The sequence below is a fragment of the Pseudopipra pipra genome, chromosome 1 (genome assembly GCF_036250125.1).
Source record: "Pseudopipra pipra isolate bDixPip1 chromosome 1, bDixPip1.hap1, whole genome shotgun sequence".
NCBI lineage: Eukaryota > Metazoa > Chordata > Aves > Passeriformes > Pipridae > Pseudopipra > Pseudopipra pipra.
In genome coordinates, this window is record NC_087549.1 from 113523043 (window position 1) to 113550332 (window position 27290).

At 42.2% G+C, this 27290-nt stretch overlaps 1 protein-coding gene across 1 annotated transcript in view; it reads right to left on the reverse strand.

Annotated features, from left to right (window-relative positions):
• Positions 1–9512: 9512 nt before the first annotated feature.
• The window catches only part of CMTM7 (CKLF like MARVEL transmembrane domain containing 7), a 28334-nt gene continuing 10556 nt past the window's right edge, over positions 9513–27290 (reverse strand). The window contains exons 2-5 of the mRNA XM_064672344.1: positions 16856–17029; positions 14021–14119; positions 12909–12990; positions 9513–12559 (exon numbers count right to left, since the gene is read on the reverse strand). Of these exons, the coding sequence (XP_064528414.1) occupies positions 12546–12559; positions 12909–12990; positions 14021–14119; positions 16856–17029 (369 nt within the window). The 3' untranslated portion in view covers positions 9513–12545. The remainder of the gene's footprint in view (positions 12560–12908; positions 12991–14020; positions 14120–16855; positions 17030–27290) is intronic.

Here is a 27290-nt window from a genome sequence, read left to right on the forward strand (position 1 = left end):
GAGTTCTACCTTTGCACCTTCCAACCTGGAAGAGCAGTGAGGGATCTCATGCAAATCTCAGAGCTCAGCACAAGATGTTTTTGCATAATGGCTGTCACGGTAATCCTCATTCAAATTTGTGCACTAAAAATACCAAGCTTTCTACACTGAAGGGAAATATTTTATGAAATTTTTGAAAGGTTCTGTAAAATTTTAATGACTCAAGATGCTGGTGGTGCCTTTAAGATGGAAATTCATCTCTGTTTTAGTCTATTGCTGTAAACATAAGCAGTTCTCTTGATATTAAATGTTATGCTGGTCAGAACTTAAGTGATTTTTAATGTTTATGAAATCATGATGATAATACAATGATTTTATATATAATAAAATTTTTATACAATTTTGTTCCCAGTGTTGCCTTGAATTTTCATCTAAATAATTTTGAAATGCTTAAATTCTTTTCCCTTTTAAACCTGTGATCTTTTTTACTGTATTATGCTTTCTTGTTCTAAAGAACTTTATAAAATATTTTGTAATAATTTTTAAAATAAAATATTGGTAAATAAGTGTTTCTTGTTTTGGCTTCTATGATTTAGTGTTACTATGCAGTTCTCCTAGAGCCAACCATAGGAAATAACATCATTCTTTGTTCCTGGTTTGGAGGAAAGAGCTTGCATTGTGTTTGCCAGTTAACAGGGGGTCTAACTTGCAAAGCTGGATGTTCTCACAGAAGGCTCCCAGGAGAAAAGGTCTGATAAGGTCAGTATTGCCTCTGACGACAGGGTCCAGCCAAACTAGTTTGCAGTAGCCTTTACATACCCTGCTCTTTAGGTTACTGTGACAAGCATAATCCAAGTGGTGCTCTTTCCTATTGATCACATGGATCTGAAAAAAGCAAAGTGGCAGACTTGCTAAAGGAAGGAGCATGACCTAGTTAAAGGTGTTGAGTGCAAACAATTTATTCTGGTGTAGAAAAACGCAGGTGACCAAGTCACTTGGTTGAGGGAGAGCCGCTGGATACTTTAAGTATTGTTTGGCTGATTATCAATGATAGGAGGTGAAGAAAAGGAAATAAACCTGCATGCTTTCTGGTAGAGTAGTGCTTTTTTTGTCTCCTAATCCTATTTGCTTATTACCTTGTGGTCATCTGGTACACAGGAGGAGAATGCCATTTCCTTCATTGTCAGCACTGAAATTGGAATGCCACCGTATATTTTCCTTGTAAATGCTAAAGGTGACATTATCTCTGATGAAATTGCCAGAGATGGGTGTAACTAAGGATTCATAAGGGAAAAAGGTCCCTAATGCTTTTTAATTACATTTGAAAACTAGATGCAAGAAAACAATTGAGGCAAAATGTTGTATTAAAAGAGTATGTCAGTGGTGGATTTACACACCATGAGAAAGTAACTCAGAAGTCCTAGATTTAATAATTCCAATCATGACCATGCACTTTAAAGTCATGGCAACTCCTTTTTCAGGCGTGTAATCCAAACTAGGTTACTGTAAATTATCAGCACAGTGCAGCAAGGCAGAATATGGGCTGGTAGTCTGTGGCTTTTCTTTGTGAGTGCACAGGCACCACCTGGTTGCTGCCGTCTGTCCATCCTTTATTCAAGGCACGTATGTGTTTCCTTGCTTTGGGATGGGTTTCTCCTTACAGTGAGGAGCACAACTGGCCACCTGCTCTATCACAGAGCTGCCATAGTGCAGGAACCAAGCAAGGTTCACTGCTTGGCTGGTCTTTGGGTGTGACTGCTCTTCGGATTCAGAATAGCTATTCTTTGCCTGCGGAAGGAAGCACAGGGAGAGCCTGCAGTGTATTTTGAATTGTTCATGCCATCTGCACAGGAACCTGCTGAGAAGCTGCAGGAGGGAAGTTTGCCCACAAGAGGGCAAAGATGATCCTTGATTGAAATTATTTAGTCTGGAGGGCTTCACCCTCTTCCCACCTGTATTTTCAGTGGAATTGAACTGCCCCGTGCCCTCTCTTGTCAGCGTGGCTATAAATTAACTGTTCATTATAGGGATACTGTTTCCAATCATATGCTTATTTCTCAAAATGTAGCTTGAAGGTTTTTGGTAATATATTCAGGTCAATATTGTCTCAAACAGATACTTTACCTGAGCAGTTTGAAAGGGTTTTACCTGTATTCCTTTTGGTTTGTAAGCTGTCAATAGATGTTTTTAAAAATTCAAGTTGAGCTTCAGCTGCATGACGATGCCTGCCACCTACAGCACTGCACTGTGGCACTGGAGATTTTTGTGGTCCATACTGTGCTGTGGTTTTCAATGAAGGGTCTGTGGATCATTTGTGGGAGAAGAAAGGAGCGGGGAGTACCTGAGCATTTCCTGGACTCTTGGAAAGTTAAATGAGAGAAGCTTATTATCCAAAAATGTAAATTATGCATGCGGGAAAAAAATCAGGGCCCACAACCAGAAATGCTGGCAAACATAGCTGTAAAGCATGCCAGACAGGACTTCTTGCAATTCTAGTCCTCTTCAGGCACCCCAGTGAAACTTGCTTTGACCAGCCCACGTGCCCTGATCACTTACTCAGTTTGTTTCTTATGACCTATTATCTCTTGGCTAAATTATTGGTGGGAAAACAAACCAGACTTGGCTGGTTTGAAGTTGGCAAGTCCTGAGGTGAGAATCAGGGCTTCACAGGAGGTGACAGCATAAGCACATGCTTCAGTAGCATGACTCATGTGCAGCCAGAGGAGGACAGCAAATACCCAGTCAGGTGTGTGTTGCTAGATGTGCTGCATGAAAGCATGTACTATTCTGCAGTGCTAAGCTTGGGGGGTACTTCAGAGCTCTCTTTTTAGTGCTCATTTGGACTTACTGAAAGCATAATGTTGTAAGACAAAAAGCATGACAAGTTTTTTGTTACCATATGCTCTACCCTTGCTTAGAGAATAGTGCAATGTTGCTCAAAATAATGCAAGTCTGTCTGCACTGCAGCCCTCCTTTTAACTACTTCCTTTGCACCAGCTGTCGCTCTTCCAGAAATATCAGTGCGATACAATTCTGAAATCCCCGTTCATGTTGAGCTGTAGGTAAGGAAGGGACAGTTACTTAATTGTTCTGTGGTCTCCAGCTCCACTAACCAAAGGTGTGGAGCTGGTATCCTGCTATGACCAGCAAGGCATCCTCAGCAACCACAGACTCACCACTCCTATTGTCATTGTTAACACCTGTTTTCAGTCTCTTTTGCCTGTCTGCTCTGTTTCAAGTGCTTCAGATCACTGGGTTTTGATGCTCACATCCTCTTTGATGCTTCCCATTCCTCTACCTGAAATCTGAACTAAATCTCCCTATCAGTGCAATTCATAGCAACAAGAGCTTTGGCTAAAGCTCTGCCTGCTAGTTTCTCAAAACATCTGGGATAAAGTGGCTATGGAGGTCTGTCTGAGGGGGTACAATACAGCTCTAGAAACAAGTGTCTCGTTAATGTAAGCCTGTTTTGTGCCTCACAGTCCTATTGCTCAGAAAGGCTCATTTTATGAATGAGCCAATGTTGTCCTTGACTTGATACGGGTTTTTTTCTAATTGTAAACACTTGTTTCTGGCAATTGTGCCTCTCATTGGAGGGTAACAAGGGCATAATTATTCAGCTCTCATGCATCACAAACTGCTGAGCATGAGGTATTAATGGAGTGCTTTGCTGCCACCATAGCTTAATAGCTACAGCTGCAGCATTGTGCTCTTGTTTGGCAGGGGTTCATGAAAAAGGGGGATGCAGATCATTAAGTTTTATGTTAAAAGTGATTTACAGATGTAGAAATAACAGTAGACTGTGCTAGATGGACAAAGCACTTCTGATTTAAAAGGAGCTATTGTACCAGCAGAACTGTGATTCATACTCATGGCCGGGACAAAGCCACCAGCACTAGTCCACCTCATATAACCCCCAATAATCTTAATAAAAGAAAGTTGTATTAGTGTATTGTGTGTGCTGGCAGGGCTGTACTGGGGGAGGAGGGGGAATCATACCCTACCATCACAGCTGGCCTGCAGATGTAATAGAAGGAAGCTGCAAATGGATGCTTTTGGGTAGCTACAGGCTGTGAGGTGACAACAAACTCCTAGCCTTGTCCCTTTCCATCCACCCAGCAACAGTGAGATACCAGTGCTGGAATTAAAAGGTGAGTGTTGCCGCAGCTCCACAGGGAAAAGTGAAAGGGGGTCTCTCCTCAGCTATACCCTTACATGTTCCAGCTGAGTGGCCAAGCACCCCTGGTACATGATGGAGGAAGAGGCACATCGAGAGAATGAATCAGAGGGAAGGGTAACTCCTGCACTTTGAGTCACTGCTGCTTGATTCATTCTTGCCCTTCTCTTTCTTCATTGAATTTGCAGGGGAGAGTGGCTGGGTATTAAGGCTAGTCCTGTGCAAATAGGCCCAAGACACACTGTGCGTTTTCCTGGGAGAATGGTATTTACTCGGTTTGCCCTGTAAAAATAGGTGCAAAATGAGTGCTGTCTTCAGCTTCCTAGTCTAACCTTGTATTGCTGAAGGGTTAGGTGCCTCCGAGTCTACACCTGTGGAATTTTCTTCCCCAAGTGTCTAGAGGCTTGCTGCAATTCCTCCTATGCCAAGAGGGCTGCCTGTCTTCTATTGCTCTTTCTGCACAAGTGCAAACATGTAAGAAAATTAGTGGTTCAGACATACTTAATTTAGCAATGACTCTACATTAGTGGCTTGAGGATATCCACCCCTGCGGGGAGGAATGCCCCACCACCCTGCTTGGCCTGCCACATCATTGACACAGATGCCAACTCCACTTCAAAAGCTGATGTAGTCTTCTTGGCCTTTTGGTAGCCCCTTCATCAGCCACAAAAACATGCAGGTGTTTCCTTCACCACCACAGATTACTTTTTTCTGCACATACCCACACACGCAAAGCACAGAGCACTCAGCCTGTTCCTTTTTGTCTGTGCTGTTCCCCGTTTTCCCCAGGTGCTTGGCTTGCTGCACATTTGCCTGTCTGCCTTTGCACGGTCCCAGCCTGTGGGCACATCTCTCTGGAGTCACCCATGAGAATGGCTCTGAAGGTGATGTACATGGCAGTGCCTCTGAGCACCTGGCAGACCTGAAATCACTTCAGGGCCAGTCAGAGTAACCTGGGGGCTTTGTAGCACCGAGTGTTGGCACCTGTGCATTCCTGTGTCACTTGACACTGCTGGCAGAATTTCTTGTCACAGTTAAGAGGGCAGGACTGCTGCTCTTTTGCTAATGCTTTAGAGGTTGCATTTTATTCCTTTCAAATGATTGCTTTGTGTATTGCTGTTGTTCTAGGTCTGTAAACATCTAAAGAGCAATAAATGATATTATATGATCTTGGGCACTCTGAGTTCAACTCAGTCCAAGCCAGGATTAACAAAAATGCGTTTTAATTGAAGTAAATTTATCTATATCCTAATCCTTTCTTTTGCTTCAAAAGCTCTGGCCTTCAGGGCTGACTAATGCTCTGAAGGACATACTCTGCTCAAACACACCTGAGAGTCAGTTGGCATTTACACAGTGACAAAACTGCTTTTGAAAATATTTATCTTGTGTGCCTTTCTGTAAAGCTGTACTTCAGCAACATGCAAAGCCCAGGTGCTGCTGGAGGTGATGTTATGTTCAGGAATTGATACAAAAACATTAACCCAAGGAACAGCACTATTCTGAGCTGCTCCCTCAGGAAAGGTAGTCCGGTAGTGCTGCTACTCTGCAGTGCTCCCTTGATTTCTGGCTTCTTCATCTGCACTTTCTTTTCTAGCTCTTCCCTCATTCCTCACCACCCCAAAAGGCAGGGTTCTCCTCTGCCTCCATTTTATAATGCCTCCCTATCACACTGCTGTTCCTCACAACACGTATCAACCAGCCACAATATCGTGCCTTTGGCTACTCAACACTGGCTTCTTAAAGCCAAGCTTTCACAGCACTAAGCCAGAAAAATGGCAAAGATTTTGGTATCTAAATTCTGCCTCCATGTAAAACTGAAAGCTCGTGTTGGCAGCCACTTCACCCTCGAGGCAGGAAACTCCTGTGATGCTGCAACCTTTTTTAAATTTTTTTTTTCTTCTTTATTTTTCCTAACTTTCAGTCTTCCTACCTGTGTCAAGTGCTGCTTCTGGGCATGGCCAGACAATTTCACTTTTACTGTCAGAGCAGCTCAGACAGAGGTAGAGGTTAAAAAAGCAGACAGATTCTTTTTTTTTTTTTGCCAACTGCCCCAAGGCAGAGGGACTGGTTCAAGCAGGCGATGAGAGCTTGTTTGATACTTAATAAATTAGCAAGTCATTTACACAGTAAAACAGTGCAGATATGAGATAATAAGAGGATAAATCATCAGTTATTTAGAAATATGGCCTTTTTTTAAACTTTCATGAAAGCCCCTGGATGGTGGGAACCCAGAGTATACTGGTCAGTCCCTAGTAATAAAGTCCAGTGTGTACTTGCCATACTGGCCATGAGAAACCAGAGTGCTGACCCAGGGGACTAGCTGGGGCTGAGGGACTCTGGGCTCAGGAACAGGCAGAAAAGAAATAAACTCTGGAGTAGCCAGTTGTGGGTTATCAGTGACCTCCAGAAGGGACAGACAGGAGCAGCTAACAGCACTTACTGCTCTTCCTGTTTTCCAGCTGCTGTTGTGCTGGAAAAAAGTAATCATCCTTCTCCAGGAGAGGAAGATGACACGCACCAGAGTGACTTTCTGACCTGCTTCCATGTAGCAGGGTTAAACAAACCAAGGGACTGAAAGCAAGGGCTGCCTGTTCCCAACAGGATGACCTCACAAGTGTGCAGCCCTGTGCATCTGCAGAGGAGCAAAAGGTAAGCCAAGGGCACGGCACTTGCACTTGCACTCCAGTCTGAAACGTGAAACAGCCCCAACAGAGGGGTTGTGTAAGAGTACCACAGAGGTTTGTGGTGAGAGCTCTTTCTTGCCACATGGGTGTGAATCCCTGGAGGCAGAAAGAACAGGATGTGGGCCTCCCACAGACCCTTTCTCTGGTAAGCACCTCCCCCCATCTCACACAACCAGCAGCACGTTCAGGATGCCACCCCAGAGTCAAGTGCATCAGTAGGGCCCAGCAATATGTAACTGCAGCTCTCCTTGGCTTTCAGACTGCACTCAGTCTAAAAGGTCTGTACTTGGCCCCAGGCTGGAGGGATGGCCAAGGCCACTGGCCAGCACACAGCCTCAGCAGCAACATTTTGCTCCATGCTGTCCCTAAGAACAGTGGGGCCCTGAGCAATTTTAAGTTAAACAAGGCAGAGCATGTGGCAACTTGATGCCATGTTCCACAGCCTCTATGTCAGATCTCGTGCATCCTCCTGCAGCTTTAGCAGAACATGAAAATGCCAGACACAGGCTTTGAAGTGCAGACAAGCAGTAAAGAGAATTTTCTATCACTCCAGGCAGGTTTGTCCTTTAATTACTGAAACAGCCAGAAACTATTGATATCTGACACCATTTCTATTAGTGCATAATGGACTCACATTAGTTCCTCCCCTCATGGGCTCTCTACTGATGTTAGCACCTGATCTTCCTTCTTGCCTGCTCCTTTTTTTCCTAAATTCCTAGTTGTCTTCCCTGAGCATCACTTAACACCCTGTCGTGGTTTGAACCTTGTTTTCCCCCAGAGGCTAAGAAAAGTGGTAGACCCCAAGGGGTGGAAACCCCTGGAAGTTTTGAAGTTCTGCCCAATGGGTGCTCCTGCAAAAAATGTAAACATATCACAAGCTCACCAGAAGAGATGAGTTGTTTTTTGGGTTGAGGAGAGGTGGCCATGTTGTAGAGCCACGAGGAAGGGGCTCTGAGCCCCTTGGGCCCTCTGGGGCCTCCCAGCCCCTGGCTGGGGGGGACTGCAGAGACTTGGAACAGTGCTAGACTGGACTAAGTGTCTGTAGTTAAGCCGGGAGATGTTTTCTCCAAGCTGGGCAGTGGAGACAGAGCAGAAAGCAGAGACGCAGCATCCAGAGACTGGCAGAGAGCCAGGACAGATAAGAACCTGAACCGGAGGAGCAGCAGGAACAACATGCAGCACCGCAGAGAAGACTCCTGGAAGGAGAGCCGAGGAGAAAGGGAGCCAGCAGCAGAGAGACAGAGTTTGGGGTAAGACTGATACCAGACCCCAAAACTCCTTTGAGACCTCTGGGAAAAAGGAGGACATGGACTCCTATTTTGGAGAGTAGTTTTGGACATGCAGCACTGGAGAGAGAGAGGAGCTGAGAAGCTCAGAGCGTCCTGGGAAGCTGGACCGGGATGGCCAGATGGAATGCGGGGGGAGTTGACCTTGGCTCCCCCCTCACACTGCTGCCAAGGTGGCAGCCTGAGAGACAGGGCACAGAGGCCCTGCAAGCTTGAATCTCCTGGAGATACCAGACCTTCACGAAGACCCCCCTGTGTCTTCGTGATATGACATGGTGAAACGACCTTGTCTGGGGTTACGAAGCCCACGGAAGACCCCTCGGTTGGAGGCGATGGGGCCGAGGGAGCTTGGATACCTCCCTCGTGAGTGCCGGCAGAAAGCCAGCCACAGCTGCTGCATGCATGAGATGAAAAGAACCTGTTGCCTTAGAAGATGCTGCTGCTTAAGGACTGGAAGGGATCTGTCCTTCTTTCCCTCCTGGACTTTTATTTGGAGGGGAGAAGAGATCTGATCCACTGTAAATACTATATGTCATGGTAGAGATAGTTTGTGATCATGTGTATAATGTGATATGCTATTTATTTGTACAGTCATTGTAATATATTCCCTTTCCCCCACTTTGAGTCTGGTGTGTTTGGTCTGGAAAAACCCATCTCACATTAGGTTGAGATGTGGGAGGGGGAATGGAGCTAGGGAATTGGATTTTGGGACTATCTCAAACCATGACACACCCCCTGCCACACACACATACACACAACCGATTAAAAGTTACTATCCTCGTGTCCTGCTACCCCCTCCAACCCCCTCACAGTGATTTGTTTCCAAACAGTGCAAAACACAACCATTTCTCAACAACAGAAAAAGTGTGCAGGCTGTCACATAACCTGCAGTGTCTTCATCCAGCACCGTGGTCCTCAAGCTTTTCAAAGCCACCCTTCCTCTTTTTAAAAAAGTTTCATTTCCCCTTCTCATTTGCCCAGTTTCTCCCTGACAAAACCACTATTCACTTTCTAACTTATCTCAAGCCCCCAGTACTCAAACATGAGGGTTTTTATTTTCAGAGTATGAAACAGTTTGTACGATTTTTTGTTTGTACCAATTTTTTTCTCCCAACATTTACATTTTAATTTTTCAGTAAAAACTGAACCCCAAAATCTATCAGTGTTAGCTCAAAGGATATACTCCACTCATCTTGGAGCTGAAGGGGATGGATAACTTTTGTGTGGGAGAGTTGGAAACCAGCACATGCAAACAAAACAGCAGGGGATGAGGTTTTTTGTGTCTCCTGCCTATTGTCCTCCAGTTACAGGACGTATTCTGACACTCCCCAGAAAGAAAGTCACTGCTGCAGTAGAGGACGGAAAAAAATGAACAGGACAACAATCTGATTTTCTACATCACCCAAAGAGCTAACAGAGTTAGAGTTTATTTCTAAAACAGCTGGAATCCCATATTTGACAAAGTTGCAGACAGATGGAGCTTTCAGAACCAGGTTGACACTGAGGGAAACTTGAAACCCTTCTGCTGGCAGAGCTACGGTAGAGCGGTGCCAAATTCCCTGCCAGACGGAGCTGTCATTCAAAGATGCCCGGTAGAGCTGGTGATACCAGAAAATCTGTGCTTGTCTTGGTAGACATGCTTTACAAGGAGGATTTGGGGAAAGCAAGGAAACTCTAGCAGCAGAGATGTCAGTTTTCCAGCCTGAAAGCATCCCGCATTAAAGAGCATATGGTGGGTCTATAGACCCAGCACTGTCATAACAGCAAATGCTGCAGTCATACCTTAGCCCTGTTGATAGGCACAAAAACCAAAATGGCACCTGTAGCTTATTTCTCTTGATCCAGTATAAACAAGTGCACTTGCAGCAAAACATATTCTTTGGACAATCACAGAGCATAGTTCAGAAATTCTTTGGTTGTCAGATTGCATGAAATTCCATGATTTTTTTTTTTTTTTCTATTCCGTATGGTGACAAGTGACAGAGTGATGTGAGAGGCTGAAAAAAATGCTAGTGTAGTGCCAGGAGAAAGGGCATCATTCCAGGAGAAAGTGGAAACACCCTTTTCTTCAGAGCAAGCTCAGGCGCCAGTCCCAATCCGTAGCAGGTGCTTCTCCCTCCTACCACTGCAGCACTGAGGCCTCAGCTGCATTCACACCATCTGCAGCAGAACACTGGTTTCCCACAGGATTGCCAAGTGAGGTTAAAGCTTTTAGGAATGTTTCTACCTTCTATCTGAGGTGATATCTCAGGAGGTGAAGGAAAAATAGTGCACATATCGTTCCTCTGGGGGAACAGAAGACAGGAGTATCCTTAAATATCTACCATATCAGTCCAAATTACAGTCAGAGTGCTGGTTTCCAAAAACTGTAGTTAAGTCAGTCTTGGCAGGAGGACTGGTGACCCAAGCACCCCTGTTGCAAAAAATTACACATACATATATAGGTGTGTGTGTACCTTCTTCTGCAGATATGTTCACTCCAATGTCCTAGAATGAAGTCCCTTGTCCCATATGGCCATTTGATTGGTCCTGTGCTGGCAGGGCAAGGAAGCTACACTATCACTGACACTGCTAACAGGGATTTCTAGCTCAGAAGAATGTTTGTTCTCTTAAGCGAGAGAGCCTTTGAGGCATTCTCAATTCAGGTTGTCAAAAATAAAAAAACCCAGCCTATTTCTGACCAAACACAAAACATATCATCTGAAGGTATGGGGCAGAAAAGCAGGCCAGAGTTGGACATTGTAAAGAAATAAAAAATAGTCAATATGCAATCAGTAACATTATAACTGCCTGTTTAGTTTTATTTGAATAATCCTCTATATTAATGTTAAAGCAGTTTCAAATTGTTTGCTGCTCTGTGTTGCTGTAAATAGGGCACTTATGAAAAGGAATAGCAAGAAAAATCACAGAAGCTGTGCACCTTTAGAAGGGGGATCTGCTCAGTTATTTTCATTTACTTACTCAAAATTTTTGACACTTAAGCAGTTGGCCAATTTCTCTTGTCTAAGAGCTAAAAAAAAAATTCTAAGTAAAGATAGATATATAGTAGGATGGGAGAACAAAAATAAGGTGGCAACAAATAGCAATGTGTGTTGACCTGTTACAAGGCACAAAAAGAATTTTCCAAGAGTACCATTAAATTACTTAGCAGTATTGATGTGGAATTTCAAAAATACATAGCAGGCCAGAAAATGCTTTTTGCTCCAGATTGTCCCTGGTAAACTGTATAAATCCTACTTCTGCTTCACCACCATGCAGTTGTCTTGACAGAAGAAACCAATTTATAAGTACAAGTTCCACTTCACAGCTAGACATGAAAGGAGAAGCACCAAGGAGGAGGACGGGCCTGTGCTTTTTTCCTGCAAAGAATTTCCAGGTCTCCCGAGATGGGCTACAAAAAGGAAAGAGAAAGGTACCAAGAAGGAATTGTCTCAGAATTGAAGTTACATAGAACTTCATGATCATAACCAGGTTGGACAAAACTGAACTGTTCTGTCTGTCCAGGCTCTGGGCAGAGTCTCCAGGATCATGGATTCCAGCTGAGGCAGAGGAAGGGACACACCACATGTAAGAGAAAGCAGCACAATGTGCTTTCCATAAACACTGTTAGGTTCCAAAGAGAATAATTTAAGGGAAATGCACAGAAATTTTCTACAGAACAGGTCTTATTGTGAAAAGAAAAAAAAAAGATCCCACAAAATATTAAACTTATATTCTTGGGTACGTATTTTCCTGTATTTGGCAAGAGGAAATTTTTAAGAATAATCTTTGATTGCTAATATCCTGTAAAAATTCATGGAGGAAATCCTCGATTTTATCATGTACTGTTGGGGCTAGGAGGAAGTGTTTGCAGTGACGTATTCAAGATGCAATTCATAATTTTTTATGCTGGCTGAGCTGATATTAGAAAAAGTCCATAGTTCTGACAGAAAGAGGTAACAAAGACTTGGGTCCGTGTATCCAGGCACAAATTAGTTTATAACAGTTCCTTTAACAAATCATCCTTGGAAGTTAAGGATCAGGTAGGAATTTGTAGGACTTCCCTTGTGTAAACAGATGGAGAAAATCAGAAGCAATTTTTCTATCCCTCTGAAAGGAGAACCAAACGACTATCCAAATGAGTTTTAAATGCACTTATTGCAAATAGCTGGACATGACCACAGCCCAGCTTGTGAGACAGAAGTTGTCTTTCTCCGAAACAAGCAGGTTCTCCATTATAAACTTCTTTGGGTGGGGAGAAGGGAGGGGAGCAAAAATACTTTGGTTCACAACATTGTTTTGCATAGGCATTCAAGAAGATCTTCCAAAGCTACCAGCTGTCCAGGCTAGTAACATAACACCCATGCCCCCTCCTCGGTAGTGGACGCTCCTCTTTGGTATCCTATTTTGTAAGGCAGACATCTTGCAGAGATGATGGAGTCACACAGATGCATCTTTGAAAAGGAACAAACAAATTAATCTAATTTATTAAGGAACACACTGGAAACCTTCTTTTGGTAGGCGGTAGGGGAGGGAGAAAAGAAAGTGTTGATAGATTCAGTATTTGCAAGAAGCAAGTTATTTTGCTCTTGTAGTTATTTGTTTACAGCTGTCAGTAGCTGACAGCTATTTTTTGTCAACGTCTGTGTTGACAAAAAATACGGAGTTACTGCTTCATGAGTAATTTTGAGTAACAACAACCAAGACATTAATAAATCCTTTCAGGTAGACACAGCCCTGTGGCAGAAAATATAAATATTCATTTTGGGAAGCATTCTGGCAGTTACTAAGCACGATACTTACTTGTTGACTGCGTGATGCATGAAACCTTGTAGGACGACCACATGCTTAAAATACAAAGTATTGTAGCTAGGAACCCGAAAGTCTGGATGGGAAAACAAATAAACCACAAATATTTACAGAGTATTAGATGACACATATTCCATGCATGTACGAACACTTTTGTATATTCAGCTTCATATTTTATGAGATTAACAGACCCAAAAAAAGTGATTTTTTTACTCCATTCTGCCAAAATACTAAAAAATAAAATTTCCTGTAGTATAATAGCAAGTTATGTCTTGTGAAAACAACAACTGACAGACAGACTAAGAGTCATATACAAGGAGGGAGAAAAAGTTGGACAGCAGCATGGAGTCTCACCTTCTAAACTTCTCACTAGGATTCTGCAACAAAGAAAAGACTGTTCTAGCACCTCTGAGTACTGTTCTTTTACTGCCCCATTCAAACAAGTCTTTCCCTGCTGCCTGCCAAATAAACAAGTCAGGTTAAGTATTCTAGTCTGTTTGCATCATCCAGACTAAGTTTCTGAAAGCAATTCATTATTCTGGAGGAGTTGTATTTCTGGTCCTGCTGCTGTGAAAATACTGTCACCCACACTCATAAGTCATGCCTCTCTCTACAAAGCCCTCCAGCCAACAGAGGCAGAAAGCATCTTCCAGTAAGTCAGTGCAGAGCCTCAGTGGGTTTTAGCTCAGGAGAAATTATTTTGAAGAGGTCTCTGTTCAGGAGCAGGAGGCAATCAAAACCCAAAGACTGAAATTCTGTAGGTAAGTTCCAGGTGCTACAACAGCCTTTTGTCAAAACTTAATTGTCTTAATTCTTCCCCTAAACACATTAGCTCCTGTGAGTTAAAGCAGAAGCCTTTAGTTTCAACGCTCTGACAGGACAAATACCCACTTTTAGTGGTGAGTCTGGAGTCTCACAACAAAATATTTTTATTGGCACCGTGTTACAGAACATTCACTGAAATGAGTAAGAAGGTAGTTCACCCAATCAAGACACAAGCAAGGCAAGTCTGTAAGAAAATAAAAGTACAAGTAACAGATTTCCAATGCCCTACTGTATATATATTGCAATTTTAAAAATGTCAAGACTAATAAACACAGTCTTACCGCTCCAGCCACAAGTCCAGTCACATTGTAACTCTTGGCTGCTGCTACAATCGATCCAATGAGAAGCAGAATTGTACCAATTAAGTAATGAAGGAACTCCTGTAAAGACAAACACAGCCTGCATCAGAAGGGAAACTTAGCAGGAAAGCATTTTGATATGCCTCAGAAAGAAATTAAGTTGGCAGAAGTGACTCAAATCCAGAGGACAAAACACTAGTAAAAAAAGGAAAAAGAAAAAAAAAGGCAAAATGATATTAGAAAAACCCCTAACAACCTACCTTGTGAGTGGATTTTGTGCCAAACCTCAGTTTCTGTTAAAAAAGGGGGAGAGGGACAATCTTCAGATCTACTAATGTCACTGGAATAAGGTTCACTTACTGGGTATGGATGCAATCCTTTCAATTCAACATAGTTTATTACTGAGGATGAAACATGTCTCTATTGCATCAAGTATTGCAGTGCACTAAAGGGATGGTTCTGGAGGAAGGAAGAAGCTTTAAAGACATATTTCTCTAGCCTATATGAGATGCCATAAGTGGAAAACCAAATGCTCCTACTTCTGATAATCTTAAAAAGTAAGCAGTGGATCTACTGCTGGCTTTACTAATGATTTAGGTCAACCAAGACTCGAAACAGGAGGGAAGCCACAAAAAGCACAACTGCAGTAAAACATGATGGCACGGGCTTTTCTGGGAGAGCACCAAGGCACCACATTTAAGATCTCCAGTGTGATGAGTATCAGTCTGGGAGTCAATTTTACCTTGTTACAAGCAGGGGTTATCTGTGGATTGATTCTGAATCCTCACAAAGCTTATGGCAACCAATATGTGTGTTTGCACATGAACATGGGTTGTTTCTTGTGCATGGTTGGGGTGGGCAGGGGCATATCTGCTTACTGTATCTGCATGAACCAAGGGAATGCCATGTATAAGGGAGAGAAGAGATTTTATCTCAAACCACAAGATAGAATATAGTCCCAAAATTGTTCAAGGAAAGCCCAGACGATAAACAGTCTATCATACCAGTGTCCCTCTGCTCAGGTGTTTTATAAAGAGCTGAGAAGGATTTTTGCCATAAAGTAGAGAGACTGCAACTGCTTTCCTCATTCATAACCTTGTTTCAGTTAATCAAGATCCCAACTCTTGCATTTTCTAGAATAAATTATTTCCATAAGGAGCCTTTCTCTGACTAGTCCATGACGCAGCAGGCAAATTAGACACACCATTGCCTCCTTAGAGGCAGCAGATAAAGCAGAGGAATTTGAGGGATGGGCAGAGGTCCAATGGAATCATCAAAGGCTAAATTAGGTGGAGAACCAACACCTGGCAGGGCTGAGAGAGTGCCCCTCTGGAGAAATACTTCCAAGCTTTAAAAGGTGTCAGCGCTGAACCACCTCTTGAACCACTGCAACTTTACTGACTACAAATCACACCCCCAACTGCAATGTAGAAATCCTGCCAGGAAACTCATGTGAGAGCTACCTGTAGCTTCCCAAAGTCTCTTATATGTCTTCCTATTCTGTTCTAAAGATACTTAAACGTGTGACTGATAAGGAAGTTGTTTGTTTTGTAAAAGAGTAGCAGTGTTCAAGCATCACATCCCATAAAGCTATCTGAAGCTGAGCAGCCACAAACTTCAGTGCCTTAAACTCACTAGTGGCTCTGGAACACAGAGGAACGATTAAGCACAAAACAAAAAAAACAAAAGCAGCCTATGAAGAGGCCAAAATGGCACAGACTTGTTACAGCAATGCACACATTAAATGCTGCTTTACAAAACTGTCATTTATTAGCTTACTTCAGTCCTTTATTTTAATACCTACATCTGTATTATTTCTAGATAAATAAGTACCTTTAGAGACAGATAGTGGTGGCATACATTTAAAAAGAAAAAAGCCTAACCATGTTCTTCAGCTAAAAAGAAAAAGAAAGAAAGTTGTATTTTTCTCTCTGGTTAGAGGTGGATGGATGGACAGACTGTTATCTTAGATCTGTACAGTACTTACATAATTTCCATTAAATGCCATCCAACCAATCTTGGATTTCAAAATCCCTCTATATCTCTCCAGTTTGCTTTCCCCATTCCTTTTTTCCTTCCTCTGTGGAACTAACATGTCACTATGTGTAAGGGAGGCATGTTTGAAGAGGTTATTAAAATCCATCATTCCATACTAGAATGCAGAACTCTTTTATTAGGTGACCTGACCCAGAGCTACTGAAAAAGTTCAGGTCTCACATTTTCTATGCTGCTTGTTAGTTCTCCACTAGGATATGAGAGATGGATGTGTACGGGAAATGTGGGAATGAAGCAGAACATCCTGCAGGATATCCCAGAAAAGGCAATCAGGCCAAGGCTCCTATTTCTTGCTATTGTTTAAGTTACCTAAAACTGTACCAAAAAGAGACACATTTGACTTAAATAGCACTCACAGACTTTATTTTGGGACAGGATGTAGTACATGAATTCTAATGCTACGATTTGGTACATTAGCAATCCCTTAGCTGCTTTTAATGCCTGAGCTAGGACTCATCTGCTGAAGGCTTGATAATCAGTAGCTTCTTTGCAATTGTCTCAGAATAACACTATTGACTTCCCTGGAGTAAATCTGGATTTATATGTGTCCGAAGGAGGGCAGGATCAGATCCAAATCAGCTAAAACCCCTTACAATTAGAGCATCTGCTGAATACTAATAACAAAAGGATCTGGATACAAGGTAACAAAGAATCAAGTGAAAGACAGCCTATCATTGTGAAATAGCACAAGAAAAAGGACTAATAAGTTGAGATGTGAACCCCCAAGAGAGGCGAGGAACCCAGGCGATGTAACAGGCTTACCGCAAGTGGCCAGCTCACGCAATTGAGCTTCCTGTAGACCCTGAAGATGTGGGTAACGTAGAAGAACAAAATCATAACCAAATCGCACATGGTGACAATCTGAAAGAAGCTGTATGCACTGTAATCTGTCCATGGAGAATTATTTACACTGATGAATCCAATCAGCAGTGAGATCTGGAAGACAAAATGTGCATTAAAGATTTTTACGATGGTGCTCAGAGGGTTGTGGAGATGATTTTAAGCAGAACAAAACGACACTTAGAAACATAAGACAAATATCTAATGTAAATTGGATGGTCCCAACAAAATGGAGGACAAAGTAACGAGCATGATAATGATGTTTTATAATTTGCTGACAAATGAGGTGAAGCAACCATCAAGAGTGGGGAAAGGGCCAACTGCCAGAAGGAATGCAGCAGTTTCAGCCTGAAGAACCCAATCTGAAGAAGTCTCTATGTACAACAGAAGAGGTCTCAAATAGAGAAAAAGAACTGAATGCCTGGAGATGCACCAGCGACTGAAGCATCTAAACCCCATGGACTTTCAGAAGGAAATAACTGAAAGCTGCAAAAATTGAGGTGTTCATGAGCAGATGCACCTTTACTTTCATTTAGTGACACTTCTCACATGCAAAAGCGGATGACCTGGCTGCAACTGAGCTAAACAGTTTTACTCTTCCTTTTCTACCACCTACGGAGCAGGAGTATTAGAGGATTGTAAGGCAGCATCATAGCAAATAATATAAACATTTAGGGGAATTGATTAATTCACCTCACTCCCAAAGCTTTAATATGTTAACACTGCCACATAAAAGTATAAAGCTTCTGTACAACTTCCGTCAGCTGTACGCTTGCAAAGGACAAAAGCTATTTCATTTTTTTTAACTATGAAACTACTTGTTTAGTTTACTAATCTTGCTGCTTCCACCAGCCTGGCTAACCTGGGTGATCAAAATAAATCTACTAAAAATAAATATACTAAAATATTTTCTTATTACAGACTTTGTCAATGCATGCTTTCAGCCACTGTAATTTTTAGCTCATCTAAAGTCAATCGGAAGAAGTAATGATTCACACTTTAAGTGTTTCTCCTAGACATTCCAAAACTATCTGAGGAAGCCAGAACCTTAAGACTACAACATCCTTTCCTGCACACTCATCTTCCAAACTCCTAACCAACTGCATTCATTATCAGAATAATTTCCTTAAGATTAAAAGAGACAAAAAAAACCCCAAACAACAAACCAACACCCAAACAATATAGCTTAGATTATCCCTGCTGCAGTGTTAACCAAGTTTCACCTGCTCAGTTCTAAGTGGACAGGTTAAATATATGCATACATGAGGGCAACCAAAAGCTATATACACACAAAAGAACTTCACAAGAACTTGTCGCCTTGACCAAACTCCATCCAAACAGCCACATCAATGTCTTGACAGTGAACCACCTTGGAAAGCTGGCTTCAAAGAGAAAAGTCAGTGTTCCAGATTCTTTCCCACACAAGTGGCTAAGCTATTGTCAGACCTGGTCCAGCTTCATTATTTTTACTGTGTTTGTCCAAGTAGTTGATATTAACATTGTAAGTGATGCTCAGTCCGAGACAGTCATGGGATTCTGCATTATAGTGAGCCTACATCTCCTCTCACCTTTGGAAGTGACACAGGACTTGGAGATGCAGGGTTAGATCATACTTTGTGCTTCTCAAGGATGGAGGTCACAGGTGTCTTTGAATATGCTTGATAGTGCTCAGTCCCTGTCTCCCCAGATGTGTTCCTGCCCTCTGGTTTGGGAGTGTAACATCAGAGCAGCATCCTGCACGTTCAGTGCTCCTGTCTGTACCACACCTCACCTCTGGGTCTCACTGCCTCACCACTGGGGAATCCTAAATGCACAAAGTCTTGCACCTTGTGCATGGCAGAGCTTTCTAATATGCTACATTTCTTAGAAGATAACAAAGCAATGCTCTCCACAATTCAGCATTTAAAGAACTCTGGCCGAGTTCTTCAATTCTGAAGTAATCTGGATGCAGTTTTGTCCAATCTGTGTCTACATATAGCAGGTCTACATTAAGCAGTGGTTTCATGAGGGACCAGGCACCTGTCATCTTCTCCTTCCCACCCTGATTTCTTTCCCTGTAATGTACTGGCTCCTCCATTCATCTGTGCTGAGCCATCTTAGTGTACAAAGCTAGCAGAAAAGTGAACTACTGAAAAAAGGCTTTACTCTGACTCAGCCATCACACAGGGCAGGGTCAGGTGAGCAAGGGAGTGTGAGGGAGAAGTTAGGACTTCCACAGAAAAGATAGGAAGGTCTGAGCAGGCAGGACAGCAGTAGGGAGTACCATGCTGGCTCAGGCTGCCACAGACCATGCATCTCAGTCCCTTGAATCTTAATGTTAGTTAAGAAGAGTTGTCTGAATTAGCCATTGAATAACTTGAACAATCAGAAGGAGATCATTTGCCCTATAATGTAGGAGAACACTTGAAGTGATGCAAGACACAGCTATTATTTTCATAATTTAAAACTGAATTTAATGAAATTTCATTCCATAGGAAGACTCAACAAGAAGTCACAGCAAACACTGAGTCTTGCTCTTGGATAAAGGTGAGATGAGGACAGTACTTCCCTAATCACCAAAGGCTAGAAAGGGTCTCCCTTATTCAGGTGTCTTCAGTCCCCAGTTTCAATTACACTGTACAAATCAAGAAAGAAGCATTAATTCACAGAAATATTAAATCTGCCTAGTGGCTCATTTCATGCACGAACAATTAACTTTAGCAACTTTTTTTACAGTGTACAAAGGATAAGGTGGGCGGGATCCTTGAAGTACAATCACCATCCAAATAATTAAAACCACTGGAGAAAAAAAACCCACTTAGTTTAAACTAGATCCAGTTCTTTCTATTTCAAGGAAGCATAAAAGTATTTTTCTTTTCAGTGAAAAGGTATAAAAAGCTGAGAAGAAGCATAAAGAAGAATGTGAGCCGTCCAAGAACAGAAAATTCATCTGAGGTGTTATATTCCTCAGAAATAGGAAAATACAAGGTACCAACCACTCAGTGAAGAATCTGCTCAGCTCCTAAAGATGGAGTAGAACCGTGGATTTCAAGACTACTTCACAATTAAAACAACTCCAAAACCAATTAGCAAAGATTCTTCCTTCTTTGATTTTAGATGTGCCTCAGCACACAGGTAGGAAGAAACCACGGCAAGAGGTATTTCTTTCAATGTTTAGTTTCTTAGCATAAATTTTGCAACATGAGACTTACCTGCAATTTCTAAAGAGAGTCATCTGATCAGAGGCACATAATTCTGTTTCACAGGACAGGTGCAAAGGGGACCCTATAAACAACTTTATAAAAGTTGTCTGCCACACTATTATTGCCAGCCTGCATGGCTGGCAGGTACAGTCAGAGTTTAAAACTCACATGTTGAAAAAGAATGCTAACAAATGTAGAGCCACATAATATCATTTGTCCTTTAAAAGTGACAAACACTGAACTTCCTTCACCAGATATTGGTTTACCATGATATATACCGGGTGATGACTGTATTTTTTCCCCCTCTGGGATTCCTGTTTCCAGAGGTTAGAGTGATAAAATGATTAATATGTAACTGTCTGGGATACAGTTCAACATAGATCTTAGAAGTCAGTTTGTGACACAGAGAAAGAGAGAAACGAATGGCAAAGCACTAAAGTGATCAAATGTTACGACTGCTCTTTATGCATCTGTGCTCAGGGGAGCAGGTTAATACACCTCGAAAATAAAAACTGAGGGTACACAAAAAGCCAGGGCACTGCTATTTCCCTTTCAATATAGCATTTCACAGATTGTGAGAGCAACACACATGTAACAAACAGCCAGCAAGGCAGTGTGACCAGAAGTACAGGTCAAATGATGGTCAGTCTCATGAGAAAATTTCAATGTGCTCCACAATACATATCCAGGCTCCAGACCTGCATTACAAAAGGAGTGAGGGACACATTGCAGGACAACACTATTTCAGTGCTTTCTGGTTTCTGAGAAGCAAAACAAAGAACATACACATCAATCAACTCCGAGGTGGGATTTTTGGATTTAAATAAATTCTGTATTTATTCTGTTTCATAGAAGTTGACTGGCTTAAACTAATCCCCTTCTTGACTTTACTTTGGACCAGATTTTTGAAGTAAGTCATGAAGTATGTTTAGAGACACTGGTATATATCAGGAACTATCTCACAGCTAAAGGCAGTCAGGCAATTGCCAGGAGGCACACAATGCCTTACCAGATAGAAAAGATATAAAATCTGCAAGACTCTTACAGAGTAAATCTGCATTCTTTTCTCTATTTTGAGCCGGAGATGAGGTAACCACATCCTCTGCAACGTTCCTGTAGAAAATGTTGGCTCTTGAATGGCACTGAATGTTCCCAAGCCTAAATTCCATTCTGATTTGAAGTTAATGCAGCTCTACCAAAGAATGAAACATAATTTGTTCTTTCTTGATATGGTCTTCTTCCTAAAGGTGCCCAAGATGCTGCTTGGCCACCTTTGCCACCAAAGCACATTGTTGGCTCATGGTCAGCTTCTAGTCTCCCATGATTCCAAGGTCTTCCCTGCAGAACTGCTTTCCAGTCAGATGGCCTGCACTCTGTACTGGTGCAGAGGGGCTTACCCTCAGATATCCCCGGATACAGGACTTGGTATCTCTCTGTGCTGAACTTGATGAGATTCCTACCTGTCCGGACTGTCAGGGTCCCTCTCCATGACAGCACAACTCTCTGGCTCATCAGCCACTCCTCACAGTTTTTTTTATCACCTACAAATTTTCCAGGACTGCACTCTGCCCCATCATCCAGGTCATTAATGAAGATGTGAAACAGTACCAGCCGCAGCACTGACCCCTGGGGTGCACCACTAGTGACTGGTCTCAAAGGACTTTGTACCATAACCTTCTGCAACACACTGCCATTCAGACACTTTTTAATCCATCTCACTGCCCCCTTCTCTAATCCATACCCTGTTATCTTGTCTGTGAGGATGTTATGGGAGACCATAGCCTTACCAAGATCGAGGTAAACAACACCGATCACTCTTCCCTTGTCTACCAGGCTAGTCTACTCACTACAAAAGGCAGTAAGGCTGGTCAAGCATGATTTCCCCTCTGTAAATCCATGCTGACTGCTCCTGATCACCTTCTTGTCCTTCATGTGTTTGGAAATCCTTTCCAGGAGGATTTTCTCCATCATCTCCCAGGGGCTGAGGCGAAGATGACCAATTTGTAATTCCCTGAATCCTCCTTCCTTTTCATAGACATTACATCACTCTGTTCAGAATGGCACACTTTCCTTCTGTACTTCTCAGGCTAAAGAGGAGAGGGAAAGACTGGACAAGAGTGATAGATTCTCTTTCCCTGTGCTATAAAATGCTACTTGAAGTGTTCCCTGGAAATGCTGTTTCTTTTTTAAAAATCAGCTGGTTTTCCTTATTTCTTCTTGTCCCTGACAAAGAATGAGCATCTGAAGTCCATTGATCACTATTACACTCAGTAAAAACCAAGGAAAATGTGTATCAAGACTTCAAGGAAGTAAATCTTCCACTTCAGGAAAATTCAACACCTTCTTAAGGAAAGGACAAGAATCACACCTTTGTATTAAGAAGAGATTATATATGGCAAGAAGATCCAACTTCCAATGACTCCTAAGGCAAATGCATACTGGAGAAAAGGCCCATAGTATTAGGCCCAGATACTGTTGTACTTCTGATTTCAGATGGTTTGAGTTCCATCTAACTCCCTGTGCTCACTCTTTGCTGGCTGTAGTCCCGCAGATACAATTAGGTAACAGAGAAAGCTGAGCTCCAAACATCCTAGCTTCCCAGGAGTGGGCTGGCCATGATGGTGGGACTCAGAGCAAGCCAGAAACACAACCCTCAGCCTCCCTGGTGGCTAGATCTTCCTGCAGTTTCCAGTCCTGTCATCAGCCACAGAGGGCACAGTGAAACTGCCCAAGAGCTAATGGGCTTTGCTTCCCTTCACTAACACTGGATCCTGCTGGAATGCACAGCAAAGATGGAAAAGCTTGGGTGGGCCAAACCTGCAAGTTCAAAGAAGCCTAATAGAGAATCACCTGCTGTAAGGAAGGGGCAGAGATGCATGCCCACCAGTCAAGAGATTACAAGTACAATTTTCCTCGCTAGTGCCCTGCAGGTAACAAAGGAAAGGATTTGTTTTGCTCTCCATGTTACCTACAGTCCAGCTGGCACCACTAAGCATTTTCTGCTCAGTAGAAGACTGTAGTTTATCTGACCACAGAACAGTTTTATAAGCCAGGAATCAATCTGTGCAAGTGCTTTGTATGATCTTTTTCTACTGTCCTGCTCTAATGGATGTCATAAATAAAGCTCTGACTTTACTACCAATACTTAATTCTTTTGTAATGTTTGGAGAGAACTAAATTTTCCTCAGATGCAGCTACCTGCACAAACATAAATCCAGCATGATCTCCAATACTGACAGGAACCTACTCTAAAGGAAAGCCTAATGTTCTGAGCATGAGAGGCCCATTTCCACAGGCAAACACTGACACAACAAGGGAGGAATTAAAAGTCACTGGCTCTTGAATCCTGACCTGTTTTGTAACCAGTCTGAACTTCAGTAAATCACGTATTTCACTGCTTCAGCTCCCCCATTTTCCAAGTGAGGACTAATAAAGACTTTACATGCATTTGCTAAAGGTTTTTGCCCTCAAAACACTTTAGACATGTAAAATAAGGCAAAAATTTTGAGCATGACTAATAAACATCTAGGGCAAGATGACTGTTTCCCTTTACAGTATGAATGAGAATCGATGCCCACCAAAAAGAAAAACCAAATGATAAACACCACCCCTTTCTTCTCCCTGTCCTCCCCTCCAAAAGCCCAAACTAACAATCAACAGATCACAGATGTAACAGACAAGCATATGGGAAAATCATCTGAGGAGAAAGCCACAGAACAAGCAAACAGTAACAAAACGTTGGTCTTCTGAGACTTGCTTTGTGGTCAACCTGTGGCTACCACAGCACAAAAGATAAACAAAAATGAGAGCCCTAGCTCACTGTAAAATGGAAATTAGTATTTTTTTTTCCTGTCTGTCATTTATTTACTTACAATAGACTGTGATCAGGTTTTGCAAAAAATCCCGCCATGGAGAAAACATTGCAAATAAATTGCTTTCTAACTGGAAGTGTAATCTTTAAAGCTTGGACTACTTTACCACTCATCCTCTTGACCATCCCTGAGTGCTCTGTACCGCACATTATCACTCACCCGTACCCAGCTGTTCTTTCCCAATGCTATTAATGACTGTGAAGCAGAGGTTACCCTTTCCCACTGTGCCTGTGTACAGCAGTGGTGTGCTGGGTGTGGGTGCGATATAAGCTGCCCTCACAGCAGCTCGTGTGGTGCTGGGCTTTCTGTGGTTAAGAAGTGTTGATAACACGTCAGTGTTTCGGCTGCTGCTGAACACTGCTTGCACAGCAGCAACACCTGCTTTTTCCTCCCTCCCCTTACCCTGAAGCAGGCTCACAAGTAGGCAAATCACAGCTGGCTCAACTGAACAATGGGATTTTTCAGACCATGATGTTGTGTTCAGTGATAAAAACTCAGGAAAAGGAGGTTTAAGGGGAAACGTTTTAGGTTATGGTGTTCCTCTTCCGAAGCAATCATTGCACACAGAATCATAGACTCACAGAATGGTTTAGGTTGGAAAGGACCTTAAAGACCATCTATTTACAACTCACCAACCACAGGCAGGGACACCTTCCAGTAAACCAAGTTGCTCAGAGCCCCATCTAGCCTGGCCTTGGACACTTTTGTCAATGGGGAGTAGTGAATTAATTTATTGCTTTGCTTGTGTGTGCAGCTTTTGCTTTCCTTATAAAACTGTCATTATCTTGATCCAGGGGTCTTTTCGCCTTCCTTCTATTTTCTCCCCATCCGACAGGGGAGGAGAGTGAGCAAGAGGCTGGTGTTTGGCTGCTGGCTGGGGTTAACCCGTTGTATGTGGCCTACCCCTTGTCTGGATTTCTAGCTGCTGCAGTAGGACAAAGAATGGTATTAAAAATCTTCATTGCAGAAAGACACTGAATATGGTTTTTGCAAATCCCAAGATCATGCACTGAACTGAAAGACTGAAACTGCTGTCTTACCATGTAATTTTAAACTATGGATAATAATTTTCTTTTTCTATATAGAAATAAGATGTGAAATGCCAACTAAATTGCAGGGAGCAAAGATAATGTTAATAAGAAGCAAAATTGCCTCAAGGTGCCCAGTTCTAGAAAAACACTATAACTCTTATCTCAAAGTTTTACCATAATACTGTGACACACACAGCATCATGTGTAATCCACCCAGCACTGTGTTATCTCTTCATTTAATTACTTTGCCAGGCAACATCCTTGTATTTTTCAGAATATCTTCCTTTTTTTTTCTTGACTGTACTCCCCTCTAATATACTATCCCATGAGAAGTCATACTATAACTTTTTGTCTCCAGTGTTTCCTTTCCTTTTTTTCTGCTTATTCCCCTTTCCTATTCTTACCTACATTACACTCTGTATTTCTTCTCCTTTATCTCTCTCATTCTCTCCCACTCAAATTTCCCTCTATACATGCCAATGCATCACAATTCCCTCTTAATGTTTCCTAGCTATCTTCCCCAGTCTCTTGCATCAGGACATGTATTGCAATTAGCTAACTAAAAATTAGCACCATTCAGGGGAAAAGTGTCAGGGGACAGGATTCAGCAGAGTGCTACACCTGCACAAAGACTGTAGGCAGCAGCTCTGCTTTACCAGTCTTCAGTTAGTCGGCAATACCTGAAAGTGCTTTTTTTTCCCCCATGCATTGTACTTGCTGAAGGACTGATGAACCTTTGTACTGCTTTAAATGTCGCTCCTCCTGAATCTGAAAAAAGAAGGACCTTGAGAACTACCCACGAAATCGATAAAACCTCTCTTAAAACTTACCCAAGTTCTAGTGCAAGCAATTGTACAGAAACTGTGTCTACAGATTTGGGGCAAGGGACAGCACTGACTCTCATCCTGTTTCATCACAACCATTTAAAAAACCCCAATATAACAAGAGCTAAATTCTTTTTGTATTTGAATGAAAAAAAAGTCAAAGTTTCCAGCTTATGACACCAGCCAAGATGGTAAATGGAATTTTCCATCCCTACGCGAGCCAATCAGGATAACCATGCCCCAGAGAAATGTCACTGACTGCAGCTGTACCTTTCCAAATGTTACACCTCAACGCAGTGAAGCAACACCCACATATTATTAAGTACATACTTCTGGTGGAGTAAAATAATTTTTTTAACAGCTTCCCAAAACAGAAAGATGAGCAAAGTGCAGGCCAAGGTTACAACTGTAGATCATGCAAGACTGATTCCACTAATTTAAGCAGCAATGTTGACTGCTGCTGTAATCGAGATTTCCTTCTTCCAAGGCAGTGTTGGAAATGTGAGCTGTAACAGACAAACCCCTACTAGAAAAAGAAGATAAAGGGCACAGTCCATTTGAAACTTCATTAATAACAGATGAAATCAGCTGCCTTCAAGTGCATGGTTCTGTGAAGCAGTCAGTCTTTGGTTGCACAATAATCTTTCAGCCCCTGCGTCTGGGCAGATTTCCTTCTTGTCTGGCTGCTTTGCTAAAATGAGGAGGCTGCCTGGCCTCTGATAAGTGACTTCTCTTGTGCACCACCATTCACAGGCTATTTATTGAAGATAAAAATGGTGGGAGGGTGAGAAAAGACAAAATAATCTTATTCAGACCCTCTACAACTCCGATAAGAGGACAATCCTAAGCACAAGGAAGCAGACTTCTTTATCTATTAATAAGAAGTTATCTATCTGCTCAGGCACAGGCCTCAGTGGTAGAAAAGCATGTGGGGTAATCCCAGAACCAGTATATGAAGGACATTATTAAAGAGCCCTTGTTGCACAGTGTTAGCCATGATCATTAAAAAGGCAATTCTTTGTAATGACTAGCTGCAATTACGTCCTGCCTACCACTGATCACAAGACTTCAATCCTGCCCCTGCCAGCTGAACTAGTTCCCTGCCTCAATCTCCACAGCTGCCTGCACCACCACTGCACCACACCGAAAGGCACCACATAATCCTGCACATTATTAACTGAAAGCTGAGGATTTCATAGTTATATGGCAAATAATAGGCTATATTCTCATCAGGTAGTGAATTAATTAAAAAAAAAAGTTTGTTATCAACAACAACCTCATAATTTTATTTATTCTTCTTGCCAATTCAATTTTAACAGATCTGTTTCAAAATCAACCTAAATTTAAAATATTTCAACTGTAAAAGTATTATCAGTAAGTTTTTTCAATCTATAAAAAAGATGCACACACGACACTCAAAATATTGCAGCAACTAAGTAACATCACAC